Raw genomic sequence first — 18,361 nt, 5'->3', positions numbered from 1 at the left:
AAAGGTTTTAGTGTATTAAGAACAGCAGGTTTTAACATGGCTTGGGAAATATATTCGTTACCAGGAGCAATAAAGCAGTTCTGATGGAGGCTCTGAGTAGCTTAATGGACTCACCATAGTCAAAAGTTACCCTACCACATTCCCAAGCATTTTGATTTTCATAATGCAAGAGTTATTCCTATTTCCTCATTATTCAGCCCTATAGCTAGTCCCTCCAGTTTGGTTATTCTCAAATCTATCCTAGGGGATCACCAGCCAGTATGTTTTTTTAAGGATATCCACAATGAATATGCATGAGATAGATTGTATTCCTATATTCTCCATTATCCCCCTAATTCTTTAAAATTTTCCAAAAATTGTGTGTGCAACTTTGGGCATGTGCCCAATTTGTGCATGCAATTTAATTGCATTTTAATTGCAATTGAATAATACCTTAATTAGCACCAATAACTGGCTTTTAACAAGCAATTACCGGCACTAATTATATTTAATTAGGGTGTACATGTGTAAATTTAGGCATGGAATCTGCACCTAAAATTTATGTGTGATCTGAAAAAAGGGATGCAGAAATGGACAGGTCATGGGCATAACAGGGGCATTCCTAAAATTTACATGCATTGTTATGGAATAATGGGGATCTGCACCTAACTTAGGTGTGTCTATTTGCACCACTTTTAGGATTTCCAACCTCAGTTGTCTGTAATCCAGTCACAGAAGGGTTATTTTTCTTGGTTGTCTGGTTTGCCTGTATAGAATTTAACAAATGATACATATTACAAACAAAAGACACTTTTTACTGCAGCATTACCCAATCTGTGTTACAAGTTATACAATGATAGAGATAATCATCTTTATACTTTCATAAGGTACCATGGAAACTGCAATATTTGCAGAGTCGAAAAGATCTTATTTCATTTGAAAGATGACACTTACAGGAGACACTTTGACTGTTATCAATAATTTGTAATGAGTCACCAGCATATCTTTGTGTTGCCTCACTGTTCCTTTGATGTATCCTATCCAAGTAATTGGATAAGTAATAGACAGTTCCAATCGCATTGTCACATAAAATCCACTTATCAAGGGTCTTAATACTCCACAGCCTTAGCTTTCATCACTGATTCCACTCTGCAGGGAACGCACCTTTATCTGCTATTAGAGCAGTTGTCCTTCCTTGGTAGAACCACCATACAAATTCCAGCTAGATATAGCCAATAACTTTATAAAAAGCTATTCTGACTTCTAAACACTGGTCGTTCATGATGGCACCACATATATTTTTCTGTGGTATGCAGCTGTCTTTTGTCCTGTTTTGTTCCTCTGATTGTTTTATATGAGTACAGAATTTATATATGTTTTGCTTTTACCCACCTTGGATTATAGATAATTCTGGCTACACATTTTTTTAAACAGCCAGCGTAAACAATAACTGTACAAGAAACTGTTCTGACTTCCAAATACTGTGTTTATGTTTATGCTTATTTTCACATATTAAAGTGCTATTTTTTACTAAGTAAATCAAAGCAATATACAATAAAATTAAAAAGTGAAAACAACTCCATCAAAAAGATAGGTTTTTCTAAGCATTCATACAACATACAATCAAAGAAGAAAAATACAATAAAGAACCACATCATTGACCCTGTGTGTTTTCCTTGTGTCAATCTACATAACAAATCAGAACTCTTGAAATATCACTGAATATCAGTCTAGGATAAACTATTGAAAGATATCCAAACAATATACATAAATGTGCTGTGCTATATGTTGGAAAGAGGAAAAACCTCAAATGCCAAGGGGATACTCCGTTGTTGATTTATCTTACAGCCTTAGGGAGCTCCCTTTCATTCATCATAGGCTCAAAAACCTCCTTGATGTTCAATGTATAGACCTTGAACCATACTCTATCAATCTTAAAGGTTCTAAGGTTCACTTATCTCTCCAGCCACGCAGTCGCGTTTCACCATCCACGGCCCGACTTTGGCCCAAGTTTCGATGTCTGCCTCAGGGTCCGTGGTGCCCGACGACTGTATTTGATGCTGCCTTGAAAACGCAGATTTTTTTTACACCATATATAGAATTCACTCTTGCATGTATTGTGGTACTGGATGGCTCTGCAGATGTTGAGCATGGTCGTTGCATTTAACACACAGGTTTTGCATTTACTGTGCTTTACTTTTTCCTTTTAATTCATAGTAACTGCAAAATCTTAGCACACTTTAGTGAAAGGCCCCGTGGTTTTCCTTTTCCACTCTAAGGGCCTTTATTTTGTATATGGAATCATTCACCTACATTTAGCGATGTCCTGATAAGGGATGTAAACACCGTTACACCCATCAACTTAAACCAAGCTCTGCAATAACATACAGTATTAAAAAGGTGAGCAACAGTAATTATAATAAGGTCTCTGCAGTTATCATAAAAGGTTTTGTTTTAGAAGCTTACCTTGCACTGGTCCATTTTCCATGATCTCCTTCATTATTTCTTTTTCCTTAAAAGAAAGAAAACAGCTTTAGATCAGCAATGTAATCCCTGAGAGATATACACAAAACTCAATTCATCCAAGCTCATCAGTTAAAAGATAAATACAACCATGTTAACCATTGATGGAGTAACCACACAATTAAAATAAAGACATGTTAGAAACCCATGACTCAGAAACTTTGGGCCCCGTTTACTAAGTCACGCTAGAGGCGCGTTAGTGCTTTTAGTGCGTTTAGTGTGCGCTAATTGTGTAGGCACCCACAATGGGGTCCTTTTACAAAGGCGCGCTGAAAAAAGGCTTGTGGTAGTGTAGGCACGGGTTTTTTTAAGCACAGATCCATTTTTTAGCGCACCTGTAAAAAAGGCCTTTTTAAAATTTTTGCTGAAAATTGCTGCATGTCCATTTTGGGTCTGAGACCTTACCGCCAGCCATTGACCTAGTGGTAAAGATTCACGTGGTAACAGAGCGGTAATGACCTACACGCATCAAATGCTACTTGGCGAGTGTCTGTTACGCGTGCCTGAACATAAAGAATATTTTTCAGACGCGCGTATCGTTCGCAGGCCAAAAATGAAATTACCACAAGAGCCACGCAGTAGTCGGGCGGTAACTCCATTTTGGCATGCATTGGATGCGTGTAGATGCTTACACGGCTTAGAAAAAGGACCCCGATATTCCTATGGGCGCCTACACAGTTAACGCATGCTAATTTTGTGCACACGCATAAACAGGGCCCTTTATGTATCTCAAAATGTTTGCAGAAACCCTTTTTATGTTCTCATTATTTGTTTCTCAAAATTCACATTTCCTCTCATGATATCAAAATTGTGGCAAGAGGTGAAGGGCAATGTTATAATTCAGATGCCCACATTTATGTACCCCTTGCATGGGTAAAAGTGTAGAATACTAGCTCTTTTGTGCAGAACTTTACACTTACCCATGAAAGTGCCAGCAGGCTGCCTAAGTGCTGTTCAGTAATGGAATATATATCTTACGTAGCACTTATGCCCCCGATGCTCAGAAGCAAACACAGACACTAGAGGCCATTGGTGCCAGACTAGTGCCCATGTTTGCCAGTGCATAATGTTTAGAGGGCCCTTACCGTGGCAAACCAGAGCTCACCAGTGATCAGCACTAATAAGATGTAAATGTAGGCAAAAGGATTAAAATGAGGTTGTTTCACACACCCCTCCCCCAGTGCACAGAAAACAGCACCCTGACGAAGGGCACCTCTGCTGCACTCAAACCAATGGCAGCTCAGAGCAGGCATTACTCACTTATCAGGTGTAGTTTTCAAAGTAGTTTTTGAGTCAGGTAAGGGAGTCCTCTTCCCAGCATTCTGTGGGAATGTGAGGGGGCCATGCAAGAGGAGCAAGGACCCACAGTCTTCTACAGTCTCCATCTCCACTGCCCCAGAAGCAAACATGGGCAATGGGGGAAGGTCTTTATTTCCTACTTAAATACTGGACATAGATTCTAAAAACAGATTGCCAAGGGTGCAAGAAATATGTTCAACAGAATAAGAACAACTAAACATATACATGTATACATGTTCAGGTCAGCAAGTCTCTCCTCATACGTCTTGTAATGCAAATCCCATACCATTCTCGTAGCTTTTCTTTGCACCGCTTCAATTCTTTTTACATTCTTAGCAAGATACGGCCTCCAAAACTGAACACAATACTCTAGGTGGGGCCTCACCAACAATTTATACAGGGGCATCAACACCCTCTTTCTTCTGCTGGTCACACCTCTCTCTATACAGCCTAACAACCTTCTAGCTACGGCCACCGCCTTGTCACACTGTTTCGTCGCCTTCAAATGCTCAGATACCATAACCCCAAGATCCCTCTCCCTGTCCGTACTTATCAGACTCTCCCCGCCTAACACATACGTCTCCAGTGGCAATCTTTCGATTCTACCACGAGAAGATATAGCAGCCATCTTGAATATGGAGCTGGCATGGGAAGCAGCAACAGGGGATCACTTCTGCCCTGACTAGGCCACTAAACCACCAGGGCTTCTAAGATAGGCCTGTTGAGAGGCTATGGACAGTGAGTTGGTGGTGCATTTGATTGGGGCAGAGAGTGGTCACCGATTGTGATTGAGAGAAGTTTTGGTTTCAGCTAAAGATACACTAGCACCAAAGCCAAAACCAGAACTGAAATTTGGTCTGCCTCTACATTACATATGAAGAAAGACAATTAGTCATGAACTTAAAAGAAAGTTTGACTACTAAACGTATGTTGAAACACTTTTTACCCAAAGTATTTGGACATACTGAATAGGTAGCACATACATGTTTGTAAACAAACAGTAGTATGTGTCTGTGTCATGGAATAATATTCTTCTGAATACAGAATCATAATCCTAAAATTTGCATCTTCTAGTGAAGGTAAATCTAATAGTCATATTAAAAAAACATATACAAAGAGAGAACCTGCCAATATTGTCTTTGTAGTATAATATTCTGTTGACATTGTTTATTTATTTATTACATTTATAACCCACCTATCAAAACATCTAAGTGAGGTACAATAAAACATTCTTTTAAATAAACACAACAACACACATTCTTACAAATCACAAACCCTAAAAAAGCAGAACTCCCATCAGCCAAATGCCCTAGAAAATAGCCAGTCTTTTAGCAATTTCTTGAACTAGGGAGCAGATGCCGACTGGCACATAACCCATGTCCATACTTAAAAATGTATATCAGTAAATTCCATTTACAATATCTATATATTTTTAAAGAAACTAATGACATTTTATAGAAATTCATAAAACAATCTATATTTATTCTGTCCACACTCCTACTGTCATTTGCATACATTATTTTCTTTTTTTTAGATGTGTTAAACATATTGAACTTACTTTAGAAGATATTCTATAGGGAGGTGTACACTGATAAATGTAATTAGACTTTTCTACACTGTTTGGACAGGGTCTAGTTGCATGTCTTTTTCCACGACCATCCGGAACACTTGACATTTGACAATTGCTATCACCGTTGTATTGGTCCACAAGGAGTGGGTAGCAGGCAAAAGAAACTAACCTAATGAAAATAAAAGTGAGTTGAAGGGTTACCATATATATATATAATTATGTTGTTACTCATTTAATGCAATTAATTTCTTACTATTTTTACCTTATTTTTCATGACTTATATCATGATTACAGTATAAGTAACAATAACATTGGCAAAATACACTACCAGGCAGATGTTAGAGAGAATGTGGAGTCAGGAACTCAAATATCCAAGTCCAGTTATAGGGAAATCCCAAATTATTTTACAAGAGGCTCTGCCAAATGTGGAACCACTTGTAATATAGGTGCATGACTGCACATGAAAGTCCCTCCACATTAAGAAGGAGCAGGAATTGTAGAAAGCTGCACATGGGAAAAACCTATGTAGAGCCCCCCTCCCCTTAAACACAGCACACACACAGACATGAGAACAGCTTTTTACACCCTGCCCCTTCTGTTGAGGGCCCTGATCCCAGAATTGGTATGCCCCAAACAAGACCCCCAATGGCATCCCCCCCCCCATCCAGCCTCCCTCAGAACAAACAACCCCCTGGAATGAAGACTGCCCCCCCCCCCCCAGACACACACCCATTTGAACTACACCCCCCACCTGATGAAGGCCTCATATGTCAGCAACAACCAAGCATGTGGTAGCCTCCCTCCAGGCCAAACCCCCACCCCACCCCTGACCCACTCTCTGGGCTTACTGGGAATCCCTGGTGTCTTCTAGGACAGGAATAATATCCATTTAGTCCCACTTTGAATCTCAGGACATTTAAAATAGCTGCTGAGACCTCTAGATTTAGTGTTGGCCATCCACTCATAGCTAGATATTTAATGCCGATACCTGGACGTAGCCCAGCAGTGAATATCCAGGCATAATTATTGCAGTAACAGTCAGCATTTAAAAAAAGACTGCCAGCTGACTATTAACCCCCTAAACTCCTTTTCAATTCAAGTTGATCTTTTTTCATTGAAATGATCTTATAAGATTGAATCTTAGTTTCCTGATTATTAATTGTAATAAAAGAAAGAAAATGATAGTTAATATTGACCCAAGTTATATTCTTTCTGATGCTGAGGTTTACTAAACCACTAGCATGGCTGGCTGTGTGCTAGTGCTGACACAGCCCATTCATTTTGAATGGGCTGTGTTGGCAATGCCACAAGGAAGTCGCTAGCACAGCTTAGTAAACAGACCACTTAGTGTTCAATAGTATCTCAATCCCAATTCAAGAGTAGGTTCATACTTAGGTGTTACTCTGCACTTATGACTTTCTTTTAGGCCACAAGTGGTTAGAGCTGTTCAGGGTTTTGCAAGCTTCATTTCATGCCTTTTTAGACTCATTGTTGGGCTTAAGGTTTGTTGTATAATCCTTGGTTCTACCATTGCTAAATAACTTTAACATATTGTGAGTTGATTTGCCCAACTCAACTATTAAACCATTACAATTAGCTCGAAATGAGCAACAAAGTTAATAAGTGATGTGTGGAAATATGACATAATTCCCATTCTTTTAAGTTTACATTAGTTACCTGTCAAAGATCAGTATCATTTTAAATGTGCATTTTGTGATTTTTTAAAGTTGACTTTTACTAAGCTGCGGAAAAAAGTGGCCAGCAGTAGTGTGGGCACATGGATTTCCCATGTGCTGAGGCCACTTTTTAGCTCAGCCACAAAACCCCCTTTTTTCAATGGAGGCAGTAAATGGTCGTGCACTAATTAAAAAAATTGACATACAGCCTTTTACTGCCTGAGTCCTTACTACCTCCTTTTTAGTAGGAAATAAGGGATCACACGTTACTTATGCGGTAATCAGGCAGTGTGCAGTAATGGCCATGCACTGCCCATTACTGCTGGGCACACTCCCCCCCCCCCCCCCCCCCATGCTAGAAGATAAAAATTTATTTTCTGAGTGTGGGAAACGGCGTGTGCTGAAAACAAAATTACCGCTGGACACCCGGGCATGCCTGGAGGTACTGCTGTTTTTCTACCCACTGCCCATGCAGTACCCCTACTGCCCTTTAGTAAAAGAGTCCCATATATTCTGTTAATGTAACTTAATTCCTCTTGTTTACTTCAATCAAGCTTGAAGGGACTGATGATAAATACTAGCAGTTGCTGTTGTGGAATATCTTAACAACACCATTGCATCTCGAGCAGGATTTAGGGCCCTGTTTATTAAGGTGAAATAGTGTTTTTAGCACATGCACAAAATTAGCACTCGCTGTGTAGGCGCCCATAGGAATATTGTGGGTGCCTACACAGTTAGCGTGCACTGATGGTTAGTGTGCGCTAAAAGCACTAACGTGCCTCTAGTGCGGCTTAGTAAATGGGGCCCTTAGGGGTCTGTTTACTAAGCCGCGCTAGTAGCTGTCCTGGTGCTAATGCCAGCAGAGCTCAGTGGGCTCTGTTGGCATTAGCACCGGACAGCCGCTAACGCGGCTTAGTAAACAGGAGCGTTAGTGTCATTTTGTAAAGGCCTTGAGGGTTATTTTGTTTACTTCTGCTTTTAATTAATTTTAGTGGTTGTATGTCTATTTGTTTGTATTGCTTAAAGAGGCCATTTAGAAAGCATGTACAAATCAGAATTGATATGTACAGGCTGGGATGTCTCAAGTCTCACATTTTACAACAGGATCTGCCAACATAGAGCCTGTGCTAATATACATGGCGAAATGGACACTTATGCACTTGCACCAGGCCCATATCTGTACCATGGCACCTCCTTCTTGAGCCATATCATTAATTTGTTTCTAATCTAATCTTATCTAAAATGACACTTCTAAGACAATTCTATTGCAATGTGTCTGTATTTAGGAAGGAACATAGTATGCTGTTGGGCACAAGCACTTAAGTCAGCCATACAGCTAGGGTAGGTGCTTACACTTAAATGCAGGAGATAGACTTCTAACTTATAGCATTCTACAAGTTATGCATGTGTGATCCTTGCCCCATAAATTATTCTATAGGGGGTCCTTTTACTAAGCGTTGGTAAGCCCATTATGGGCTTGCCACTCACCATTCTGGAATTACCGCTGGGCTACCACAGGAGCCAGGTGGTAATTCCCTCCTCCAGTGCGCACCATTTCTGGTGCTACAAAAATATTTTCTATTTTTGTAGTGCCGGTGCTTACCTGGCGGTAATTGCTGCCCTTTTACCACCAGGTTAGCATAGGAGCCCTTACTGCCACCTCAATGGGTGGCAGTAAGTTTTCCACCTGAAATGGCCGCATGATAAGCAGTTCACTTACCGCATGACCATTTCTTTTGGGGGGAAAAAAAGACAGCCTTTTACCTGCTGCAGTAAAAGGAGGCCTCAACACGCATCAAAAACATGCGCTGACACTAACACAGGCATTCTTTTACCACAGCATATTAAAATGGCCCCTTAGTTATTCATGTATTAGAGTGCAACTGAAAACCTTTTTTTGTGTTTCGGCCAAAACCAAATCTGCAGCCAAAATTCACCATTCAGTTTCAGCCAAAGTCAAAGCTGGCCCAGTGCCATGAATGGGGACAGCACCACTCCCTCCCTCCCTCAATCTGAAGGAGCACCTACTTCCTCCCTTCTTCTTCCCAAACCGAACGAGCCCCCTCCCAAACCCATCTGTAGGTCCCCCTCCTCCCTCCAAGCCTACCATACATCCCCTAGTGGTCTAGTGGATACTTGGGGCAGGAACAATCCCCACTTGTTCCTTCCCATGCTGTATTTATAGACAAAACGGCTGCTGTGATTCCAGTGGCAATCTCATGAGATTGCCACAGAAGATCATGGCAGCCATTTGAGATTGGAGCCCACAAAGGTAGGAGCAATCCACTTTGGGAGGTCCTTTGATTCATGGAGGGAATGGTGGGGGAAGAAGGAGAGCCATGGGATATAGCACAAAAAGTTTTGGTTTTGGCTGAAAATGCGCCAGCATTTTGGCCAAAACCAATACAAAGCTGAATGTGGATTTGGGCTGGTTTCAGCTGTGAAACAGAAACCAAAATTGAAATTCAGTCAGCTTCTATTGTATGTGATTCTGCCAGACTTCATCTAAGTGTATACCCATCTGTCAAATATATACTATGTAAAATATGCATGCATTTACAGAACAGTATGTAAATGTTAGTTATCACTTCATAGAATTATCTCCTTAGGGCCTTGTTTAGTAAGATGCACTAGCATTTTTACTGTACGCTAGAGACACCCATATATTCCTACAGCTGCCTCTAGTGTTAGCACACGCTAATTAAAAATGCTAACGTGCCTATAGCGCAGCTTAGTAAACACGAGTTTAAAAATTTGCTCAATTGGTTATGTGTGTGCACTCTTTTTCTGTTTAAATCTGTTCGATACATGAAAAAAAAAAAAATCCCCAAAACCTTCAAAAACAACATAAAACACAAAATCATGACAATAAATTAGTTGATTTTATATTAGCTGATATGTATCAACTAATATAAAATGAACTAATATTAAAGCTGAAATTAAGGGAATAATGATTATCATCCTATAATCTCATGCTAAATTAACTGTGGCTTCAGGTCCTTGAAAATTAAGCATTTGCTTAGGGGTAGGTATTAAATATTAGCACATAAATGTTTACCACAGGGAAAGATGTCTAATTAATCAAAATGGCACTCAGAACCCATTCATCTCTCCTTTTTTTCACCCCCTCTCTCCCCCCAAGAAAAAATTTATGCAGGGTCTCCATCCATTCAGCTCCCTTCTCCCGACTCTCACAATAATACAAAGTGGAAGCACAGCCTACTGATTAGTGCAATGGACTGAACATCAGTAAAATAAGGTTTCAAATCCTACTGATGATCCTCGTGACCTTACACAAATCACTTAACTTTCCGTTGCCTTGGGCATAAACTTAAATTGTAAGGCATAAGCTAAATTATGTATCTTTATCTATATGATGGATAGATAGATAGATAGATAGATAGATAGATAGATAGATAGATAGATAGAAATGGCTTCCAGGTACCACCCATCCTACCACACCTCAAAATACATATTAACACTATTGGTTGGTCCCCAATATTTTACAGAAGGATGAATCCAGATATATCCTGCCAATGCTACTGCCAGTTCAAAATGGCACAGTCTAAAAATGCTTCACAGTAGAAGATAATGCTACCTATAGGAAGTGGGAAAAAAGACTGATGAGGTAGTAGCCATTTTGAATTTTTGGTGGGGTGTGGGGAATTGTTTGGTGTGGGCCATTCTGTTTTCTCATTGAAATGGGAGAGTAGATCCTCTGTGAACTTAACTTTTCACTTTGGGCTGATTAGCATAAGAGATTTAAACATGCAGAATGCCCATCCACTGAAAGTCCTCTATTTTCTACATCGCAGACTCTTTTTAATGCTTGTACACTTTGTATCACATTATCTTAATGACTATCTGCTAATACCAACATCAGCATGCAAGCTATGATTTCTCTTACCAAGTTTTTTAATCACTCAGCATAACCGCATTTACCTAAACTTTGCCTGATAATAATATGTTGCTACATTTTTCTTTTCATTTATTTGCTAACTGTAGTACTTCAAAGACATCACAATGCAGTGAACAGTTTTTATTGGTGAAATATCTATTTAAAGATGACTGGATAAGCTATCTATTCAGAAAGATATGGTACAGAGAGGTATTCTCTTACTGGATGGGGGAAAAGCCTAAAGAATATTTGCTTGGGTGCAGTGGCGTACCTAGGGTAGTTGACACCTGGGGCTGGTCATTTTTTAACACCCCCCTCCAAAATCCAGTACTAGGCATGCAGAGAATACAAAACACTCAGGACCTATAGAGCAATTCTACCATACCATAAGCAGTCATTTCTACGAGTCACACAAGGAAAAGGAAAGCATCTTTTTTTTTTTTTTTTTTTTGAAAATATCTTTATTATTAGAAGAAAAGACATGTAACATTTGAACATCACGGTTATTATCGGCTGCTAGATATTGGAAATATAGGAAAGCATCTTAAACACTACAGTGAGCACTAGAACATCAATTCACCTATTGTAAAACGAAACCAGAGAGAATAATACAGATCGTCGATCCTGCACAGTCAACGCCAACTGAAAGCCATGTCTTTTTCACAAACACAGATACACCCTAATCCACTATAGAATAAGTAATAATAAACTTTCTATTTAGACAAAAATTAAACTGAACCCCCAAGATGCCAGAATCTGCATACAATGCAACACCACAGAAACAGAAAATGTCCCCTAGTACTGTGCAAAATATAAAGACAGCAGATGTAAATTTGAAAAAGCTAACGAGTACCAATCACCACTTTACAAATTAACAAATAGAAATAAAACAAATATAGAAAATAAAATAATACCATTTTATTGGACTAATACATTTAGCTTTCAGAGGCCAAAACCTCCGTCCTCAGGTCAATACAGTATAGTGCTGTTACAGTATCCTATCCTGACCTGAGGAAGGGGGTTTTGTTCGCCGAACGTTAGTCAAAATGTATTAAAATTAGTCCAATAAAAAGATTACCTTGTTTACATGTTCTATTATAAACATTTATTAACACAGCTACAATACTACTTTATCCTAAAGCAAAAAAATAAAAATATATATTTTATTTACAGTTTGTTGTCTCTGGTTTCTGCTTTCCTCATCTTCTTTTCACTGTCTTCCTTCCATCCAGCATCTGTCTTCGGGACCCTCTCTGCCATCCAGTGTCTGCCCTCTCTGCTGTCCCCTCCATCCAATGTCTGCCCTCTCTCCCTGCCCATGCCCTCTATCTCTGCCCCTTCCATCCACCATCTGCCCGTCTGCCCTCTCTCTATCCCCCCCCCCCTTCCATTTACTGTTTGCCCTTTCTATTCCTTCTATCCACTGTCTGTCCTTTCTCTCTGCCCCTTCAATCCACCATTTGCCCTCCCTCTCCCATCCATCCAGGGTCTGCCCTCCCTCTCGCTCCCCTTCCATCCAGGATCTGTCCCCTCTCTCTGCCCCTTTTTTTCAGTCCCCAGTTCCAGCCCCCTTATCCCACCTGCCCCTAGTTCTAGCCCCAGTCCACATCTCCCACCTGCCCCCAGTTTCAGCCCCACTATCCCACCAGTCCCCAGTTTCAACCCCATCCTTTTTCTCTCACCAGTCCCGAGCTTCAGCCCCAGCCACTTCTCCCTGTCTCCTTTTCAGCCCCCAGTTTCAACCCCAGCCCTTTTCTCTCGCCAGTCCTGAGCTTCAGCCCCAGCCACTTCTCCCTGTCCCCTTTTCAGCCCCCAGTCCCCACAGTTTCAGCCTCTGCCCCTTTTCAGCCCCCAGTCCTAGCCCCCTTATCCCACCTACCCTCCTTTTCAGCCCCCTGTTCCAGCCCCCTTCATCTACATGCTTGCATAAGGGCCCCCCTTTTCAGCCCCAGACCCATTCTCCCACCTGACCCAGGCATGCCCCATTTTCTCACTAGCCCCAGGCATGGCCCCCATTTTCCCTCATGGCCCCTATTTTCCCTCATGGCCCCTTCTCAGACCCCAGTTCCAGCCCCCTTCTCCCACCCCAGTCCCCTTCTCCCATCTGAGAACCCCCCTCCCCAGCCCCTTTCTCCCATCTGAGAGAGAACCCCACCCCACCTCCCCTTCTCCCATCTGAGAACCCCATCCCCACCTGAACCCCCCCCCAGTCCCCTTCTCCCATCTGAGACCCCCCTGACCCGACCCGACTACCAGCTTCGTCAACAGACGACAGCCCTCTTCTCCTGCCACCACCCTGCCTTTTAAAAAAAAACCTGTGAAGCGGCGTGGCAGGCTGCACCTCGCATCTGCCCTGCTTGTAAAAGAAATAAATCTCCTCGTCGTCGTTGGGCCTTCACTCACTGTGTCCCGCCCTTGCGGAAATAGAAAGTTACCTCAGAGGAGGGTGGGACACAGTGAGTGAAAGCCCAACAACGATGAGGAGATTTACTTATTTTACAAGCAGGGCAGACGCGAGGCGTTGCCTGCCACGCCGCTTCACAGGTTTTTTTTAAAGGGTGAGAGCAGCGGGAGCGGAGCACCCCCCACCTGCTGACACCCGAGGTGCACCGCTCCCACCGCCCCGCCCTTGGTACGCCACTGGGTATACCACCTTTCTGTTGGTGCAACCAAAGCAGCTTTACATATACTAATTACAGGTACTTAATGTGTCTTAATGTGTGGTAAAGAATGTGATAATTGCAGAAGAAATGCTTGGAATGCCCCCAACAGTAACTGGGAAATCCACTGCTTATTTTTAGGATAAGCAGCCTAAAACTGTTCTGTTCTGGGATCTTGCCAGGTACTTGTGATCTGGATTGGCTACTGTTAGAAACAGGATATTGGGCTTGATGGACCTTCAGTCTGTCCCAGTATGGCAACACTTATGTTAATACTAGTAAAAAAGGCCCGTTTCTGACACAAATCAAACGGTCACTAGCAAGGTTTTCCTCGGAGTGTGTATGTTTGAGAGAGTGTATGTGAGAGTGACTGTGTGTGTGAGAGAGAGTGAATGTGCGAGTGTGTGTGTGTGTGAGAGAGAGAGTGAGTCTGGTTGCGAGTGTGCCTGTGAGAGAGTGTGTGTGTGTGTGTGAGAATGAGAGTGTGTGCAAGTGCGTATGTGAGACACAGTGTGAGAGAGAGAGAGAGAGAGAGAGAGTGTTTCACACAGATACAGTGTGTGCGAGAGAGAGTGTGTGTGAGACACAGACTCTCTGTGAGACTGAGTATATGAGACCAAGAAAGTGTGTGAGTGACTGTGTGACACATAGAGAGTGAATGTGATACAGTGTTAGACATAAAGTGTGTGAGAGACAGTGTGTGAGAGTGAGAGAGAGAGAATGTGTGAGAGAGAGAGTGTGTGTGTGACAGAGATACCTCCCCCCCCCCCCCTTTGGTGTCAGGCCCCCCCTCTCTCTCTCTGGTGTCTGAGCGTTACTGTACAGGACGCTGAGCTCTGGCTGTGCTTCAAGGAACTGACCAATCCTATTTAATAGAATGGACCTCCAACATTCTGAAGCCAAGAAACCTCATGTGGTTGGTCACTTCTGCTTGTGACGGACCTGGAAGTACGTGATGTCAATTCAGGAGATGGATACAGAGAGCAGGAATGCCTCAGCCATGCAGTCAGCTTCAGAATGTTGGAGGTGCGTTTTATTATATAGGATTTGCTGTTAAAGTAAAGTAGATGCAAAAACGTACTGCACTTTAGTAAACGGGCCCTGAGTGTCTGTTAGCTGGGAGAATCTTTATTGATGTAGTATAGCCAATTGTTGAACTGGCCTGGTGTTTTAATAAAATTCATTCTGAAGTTATTACATATTATAATCATCTAGGAAATATTTGTCAGTATTCTGCAAAGCACAGGACTTAAACTATCCTAATATAAGTACTTTTTAAATATGCTCATTACAAGACAGTAAAATATAATTAACAAACAGATCATATGTACTTTTCATTTACAAACTTAGGGCCCTAGTTACAAAGGCACGCTAGCGTTTTTAGTGCATGCTAAAAATTAGTGTGTACTAACCGTGTAGATGCCCAAAAGGAATAAAATTGCTAGCATGCCTTTGTAAACAGGGCCCTAAGGGCCTCTTTTATCAAGCCATGCTAGCAGCTCCCAGTGTGGTAATGCCGACAAAACCCATTCACTTTGGCTCCATCAGTATTGCCACACGGGAACTACTACTACTGTGGTTTGATAAGGCCCTAAAGCAGAAGCACTCAAAAGAACATTTGAATAATCTTCTGAACAAAATGGTTGAGCCAAAAGAGTGTACAATTCATTACCTAATATAAATATTTTAATATTATCACTAGAAATACATTTCATTTCTAGAATGTCCATCATTCTAAAAGTAGATTTCAAAATAAAATGCCATTTAATATCCACAACTGGATTTGTTCTCAGTTAATGAAGAAGGGGGGGGGGGTGGGAGGAGGAAGGAAACAAAGATGCAGGACATGTTATTTACCCACGTTTTCTCAAGTACCACCAAGCCCTATCGATGCTCCCTCCATCACACCCATGCTGGTCTTTGATTGCACAAGAGATCAGGTTCTGTGGGGATAGATTTGCTCTGAAGTGACCCTGGGATTGAATAGCTATGCGGTCTGCTGCAACAGCTGAATCAAAACAAAAGTAGAAATTGGTTTATGAAAAGCAAATATTATCTACCGTTTAATAAATCTGGTACTTAACATTTTCAAGTATCATTCTCTTGAGCTTGTTTTACAGTATCCAATTTCATTAAGGTTCAGGGCTGTTTTTAAAATTAACTTATCGTTTAAATTCCTATTGAGCTGAAATAAATGTCTTGAAAATGAGTAGCAAATTAAAACCTTAAAGAGTTTCTGCTTAATAATTGCCAGAGGCAGATTTACAAACTAAAGGCTATCACGTTACCACATGCTAATGCTGTTAATGTCTGTTTTGGGTAAAATGGTTGAATACAAAGCAATGTAAACAGATCTGAAATCATAAATGTTACTCAAAACAGTATCTACTAAGTGACCCTGGAAAAGTCAGTTAAAAGGAAATGTTTAGACAATCCAGGAACGTAAGACCTTTGAAGTCAAAATGATGAAATATGTTGACACCCACCAGACAGGACTCAACAAAGATCTTGATTTCTTATCCCACTATAAACCATACAACTATATTGCTTTGTCACCCTTTTATCACCCATCTCTCCCTGTCTCTCACCCACCTAGCTTCTCAGTTTCTCACCTAACCCACCCCACTCTCTTCCTGTGAGACTATCATTGGAATGCATTTATGTTTCACTTATATATTCTGATATTTGTAAACATTTGCTCATTTCTGATCTGTAGAAAAAGGCCTAACTTAGAAAGCTAATCAAAAAAATGTATTGTTAGTTAATATAAAAAGGTATCATCTTCTTTTCTGTTCTTTTTTTGTTTTGTTTTATTTCTATTTATTACCTTTAAAAGTGAACTAAAATGGCTACCACACCACTTCACACAAAGTAGAAAAAGGAGGAAATGAGACCTCAGCAATCAGCCTCCTTGAACACAAAGGGGCTCATTTTCAAAACAGAAGAACATCCAAAAAATGGCATAGCAGGCAGATATATATTTTTCTCAGAGAAAAATGTCTAGAGCACATAAACCAACCCAAAAAACACCCAAGTCTTCTAGCCGCCGAAAAGAAGATATTCACAGAGGGTGCATTGGATGTGACATGGCTGGTGTTATGTGATGAACATTTATTGCCCATAACGGATAAAAAATAGCTTCCTAGGTGTGGGAAGAAAAACATCCAAAATTAGACCTGCTTTAAAAGCGTCTAGGGTAAGGCCAAACCTGTCTTTAGACCCATTTGTGATTTTGTTGAGTTGGAAAGTGAAAAGGTGGAAGTGGTCGTTTATGAGAAATAGAGGCGAGTGCTTTGTTACCTTTGTCTGTTTACTCCATTCTGAACCTTTTGACCTTTATATTTCCTGCCTTGCTTCCACTGTGTCTCACCTCCTCAACTCCTTTCCCACACCTGCTAGCTCCCCAGCCACACCCATCCCTTCCTCCACTTATACAATGGCTAATCCACACTCAGACTCAATGTTTGGATTTACTGCCATCTACCACTCTCCCAACCAATCTAACCCTTCTCCTCATAACCATTGTAACCTCCTTCCCCAAAGTTAGACTACAATGTAAACTGTTGTGAATCCATACTGGAACAATAGTCGGTATATAAGAACCAGATTAGATCTCTCATTGTTCCTCTGTTTGCCCAGTTCCAGTTTGTTACTGTGCTCTGTGCTGCTGCTTTTTGTTTGAAGGCTGTGTGCCATTCCCGAGAGAGTGAGTGCTTTGTGCTGCTGCTGTGTGTGTGACGACTGTTTGCTGGTGCTGGGAGAATGAGTGCTTAGTGCTGCAGCTATATATGTCTGGATTGTTTGTTGTTGGGAGAAAGAGTATTTTGGGCAGCTGGTATGGGGGCAGGTGCTGTGTCTCAAAAGGTGCAGTAGGTGGAGTTGTGCACAGTGGTGTTTCTGGGGTCAGTGGGTTGCACCTGTGGTAGTGGGACTCCTGTATTCCAATCATGGATGCACTCAATGCTTTGGTGCCTCACACCTTATGAGAAGTAGATGAGAGTTTGGAAGGGAGGCCCCGGAGGAGATATCCCTTTCAGAGAGTCTTCAGGCCCTGCACCCACTTCTTGGACCTCAATGAACAGGAATGCTTGACTAGGTTCCTCTTTGAAAGAACTGCCATACAACATATCTGTGACCAGATACAACCCTTCCTCCAGCCCAGGACACACAGGGATAATCCTGTGCCATTCCACCTGAAGTTCACTGCCTCCCTTGTCTTTCTGGCCACCAGCAGCTTCCAGTCAGTGCTAGCAGTCATTGCAGGCTTCACCAAGCCCACCATCTCCAACTGCCTTACCCAGTTCCTCGATGCCTTCCTCTCCCACACCTCTATTACCTTCTCCACCACCACACGGGCATTTTAGAAAATCATGGCTCAGTTCTATGCCATAGACCTCTTCCCCTTGGACATAGGCATCATCCATTGCACACATGTCATACTCAGAGCCTCCCGACTATCTGCTAAGTGCTAATGAACACTATTCAGTGGGAGATAACCTGCTATCTCCTGCTGAATATTGTTTGATAGCCAGTTAAGGAGCTGTTCCTGGCCAGTTAAATGGTTTAAACAGTGCCCTCTGCACATATTTCTTTTGGAAGAATGTTCCATTTAGATAGCTTTAAACAAACAAAAAAAAGTCTTTGCGCGAGTTGACTGTTTGCTCATATCACACTTATCAAGAGCCAATCTGTGATTTTGCAAAGATCTTAGTATCCTAGAGGGTGCATATGGAATTATTAAGGAAATAAGGAAAAT

At 41.5% G+C, this 18,361-nt stretch overlaps 1 protein-coding gene across 2 annotated transcripts in view; it reads right to left on the bottom strand.

Moving 5' to 3' along the window:
• TINAG (tubulointerstitial nephritis antigen) overlaps window positions 1–18,361 on the bottom strand; it is a 112,018-nt gene that overhangs the window by 21,790 nt on the left and 71,867 nt on the right. The window contains exons 6-8 of one of the 2 annotated variants that reach the window (XM_030198976.1): window positions 15,463–15,610; window positions 5,360–5,540; window positions 2,446–2,491 (exon numbers count right to left, since the gene is read on the bottom strand). In XM_030198976.1, the coding sequence (XP_030054836.1) occupies window positions 2,446–2,491; window positions 5,360–5,540; window positions 15,463–15,610 (375 nt within the window). Of the gene's footprint in view, window positions 1–2,445; window positions 2,492–5,359; window positions 5,541–15,462; window positions 15,614–18,361 lie in introns of both variants that reach the window. The other variant, XM_030198975.1, reaches the window with a different exon arrangement.

The sequence above is a fragment of the Microcaecilia unicolor genome, chromosome 3 (assembly GCF_901765095.1).
Source record: "Microcaecilia unicolor chromosome 3, aMicUni1.1, whole genome shotgun sequence".
NCBI classification, from domain to species: domain Eukaryota; kingdom Metazoa; phylum Chordata; class Amphibia; order Gymnophiona; family Siphonopidae; genus Microcaecilia; species Microcaecilia unicolor.
This window is presented reverse-complemented; position numbering and strand designations above follow the sequence as displayed.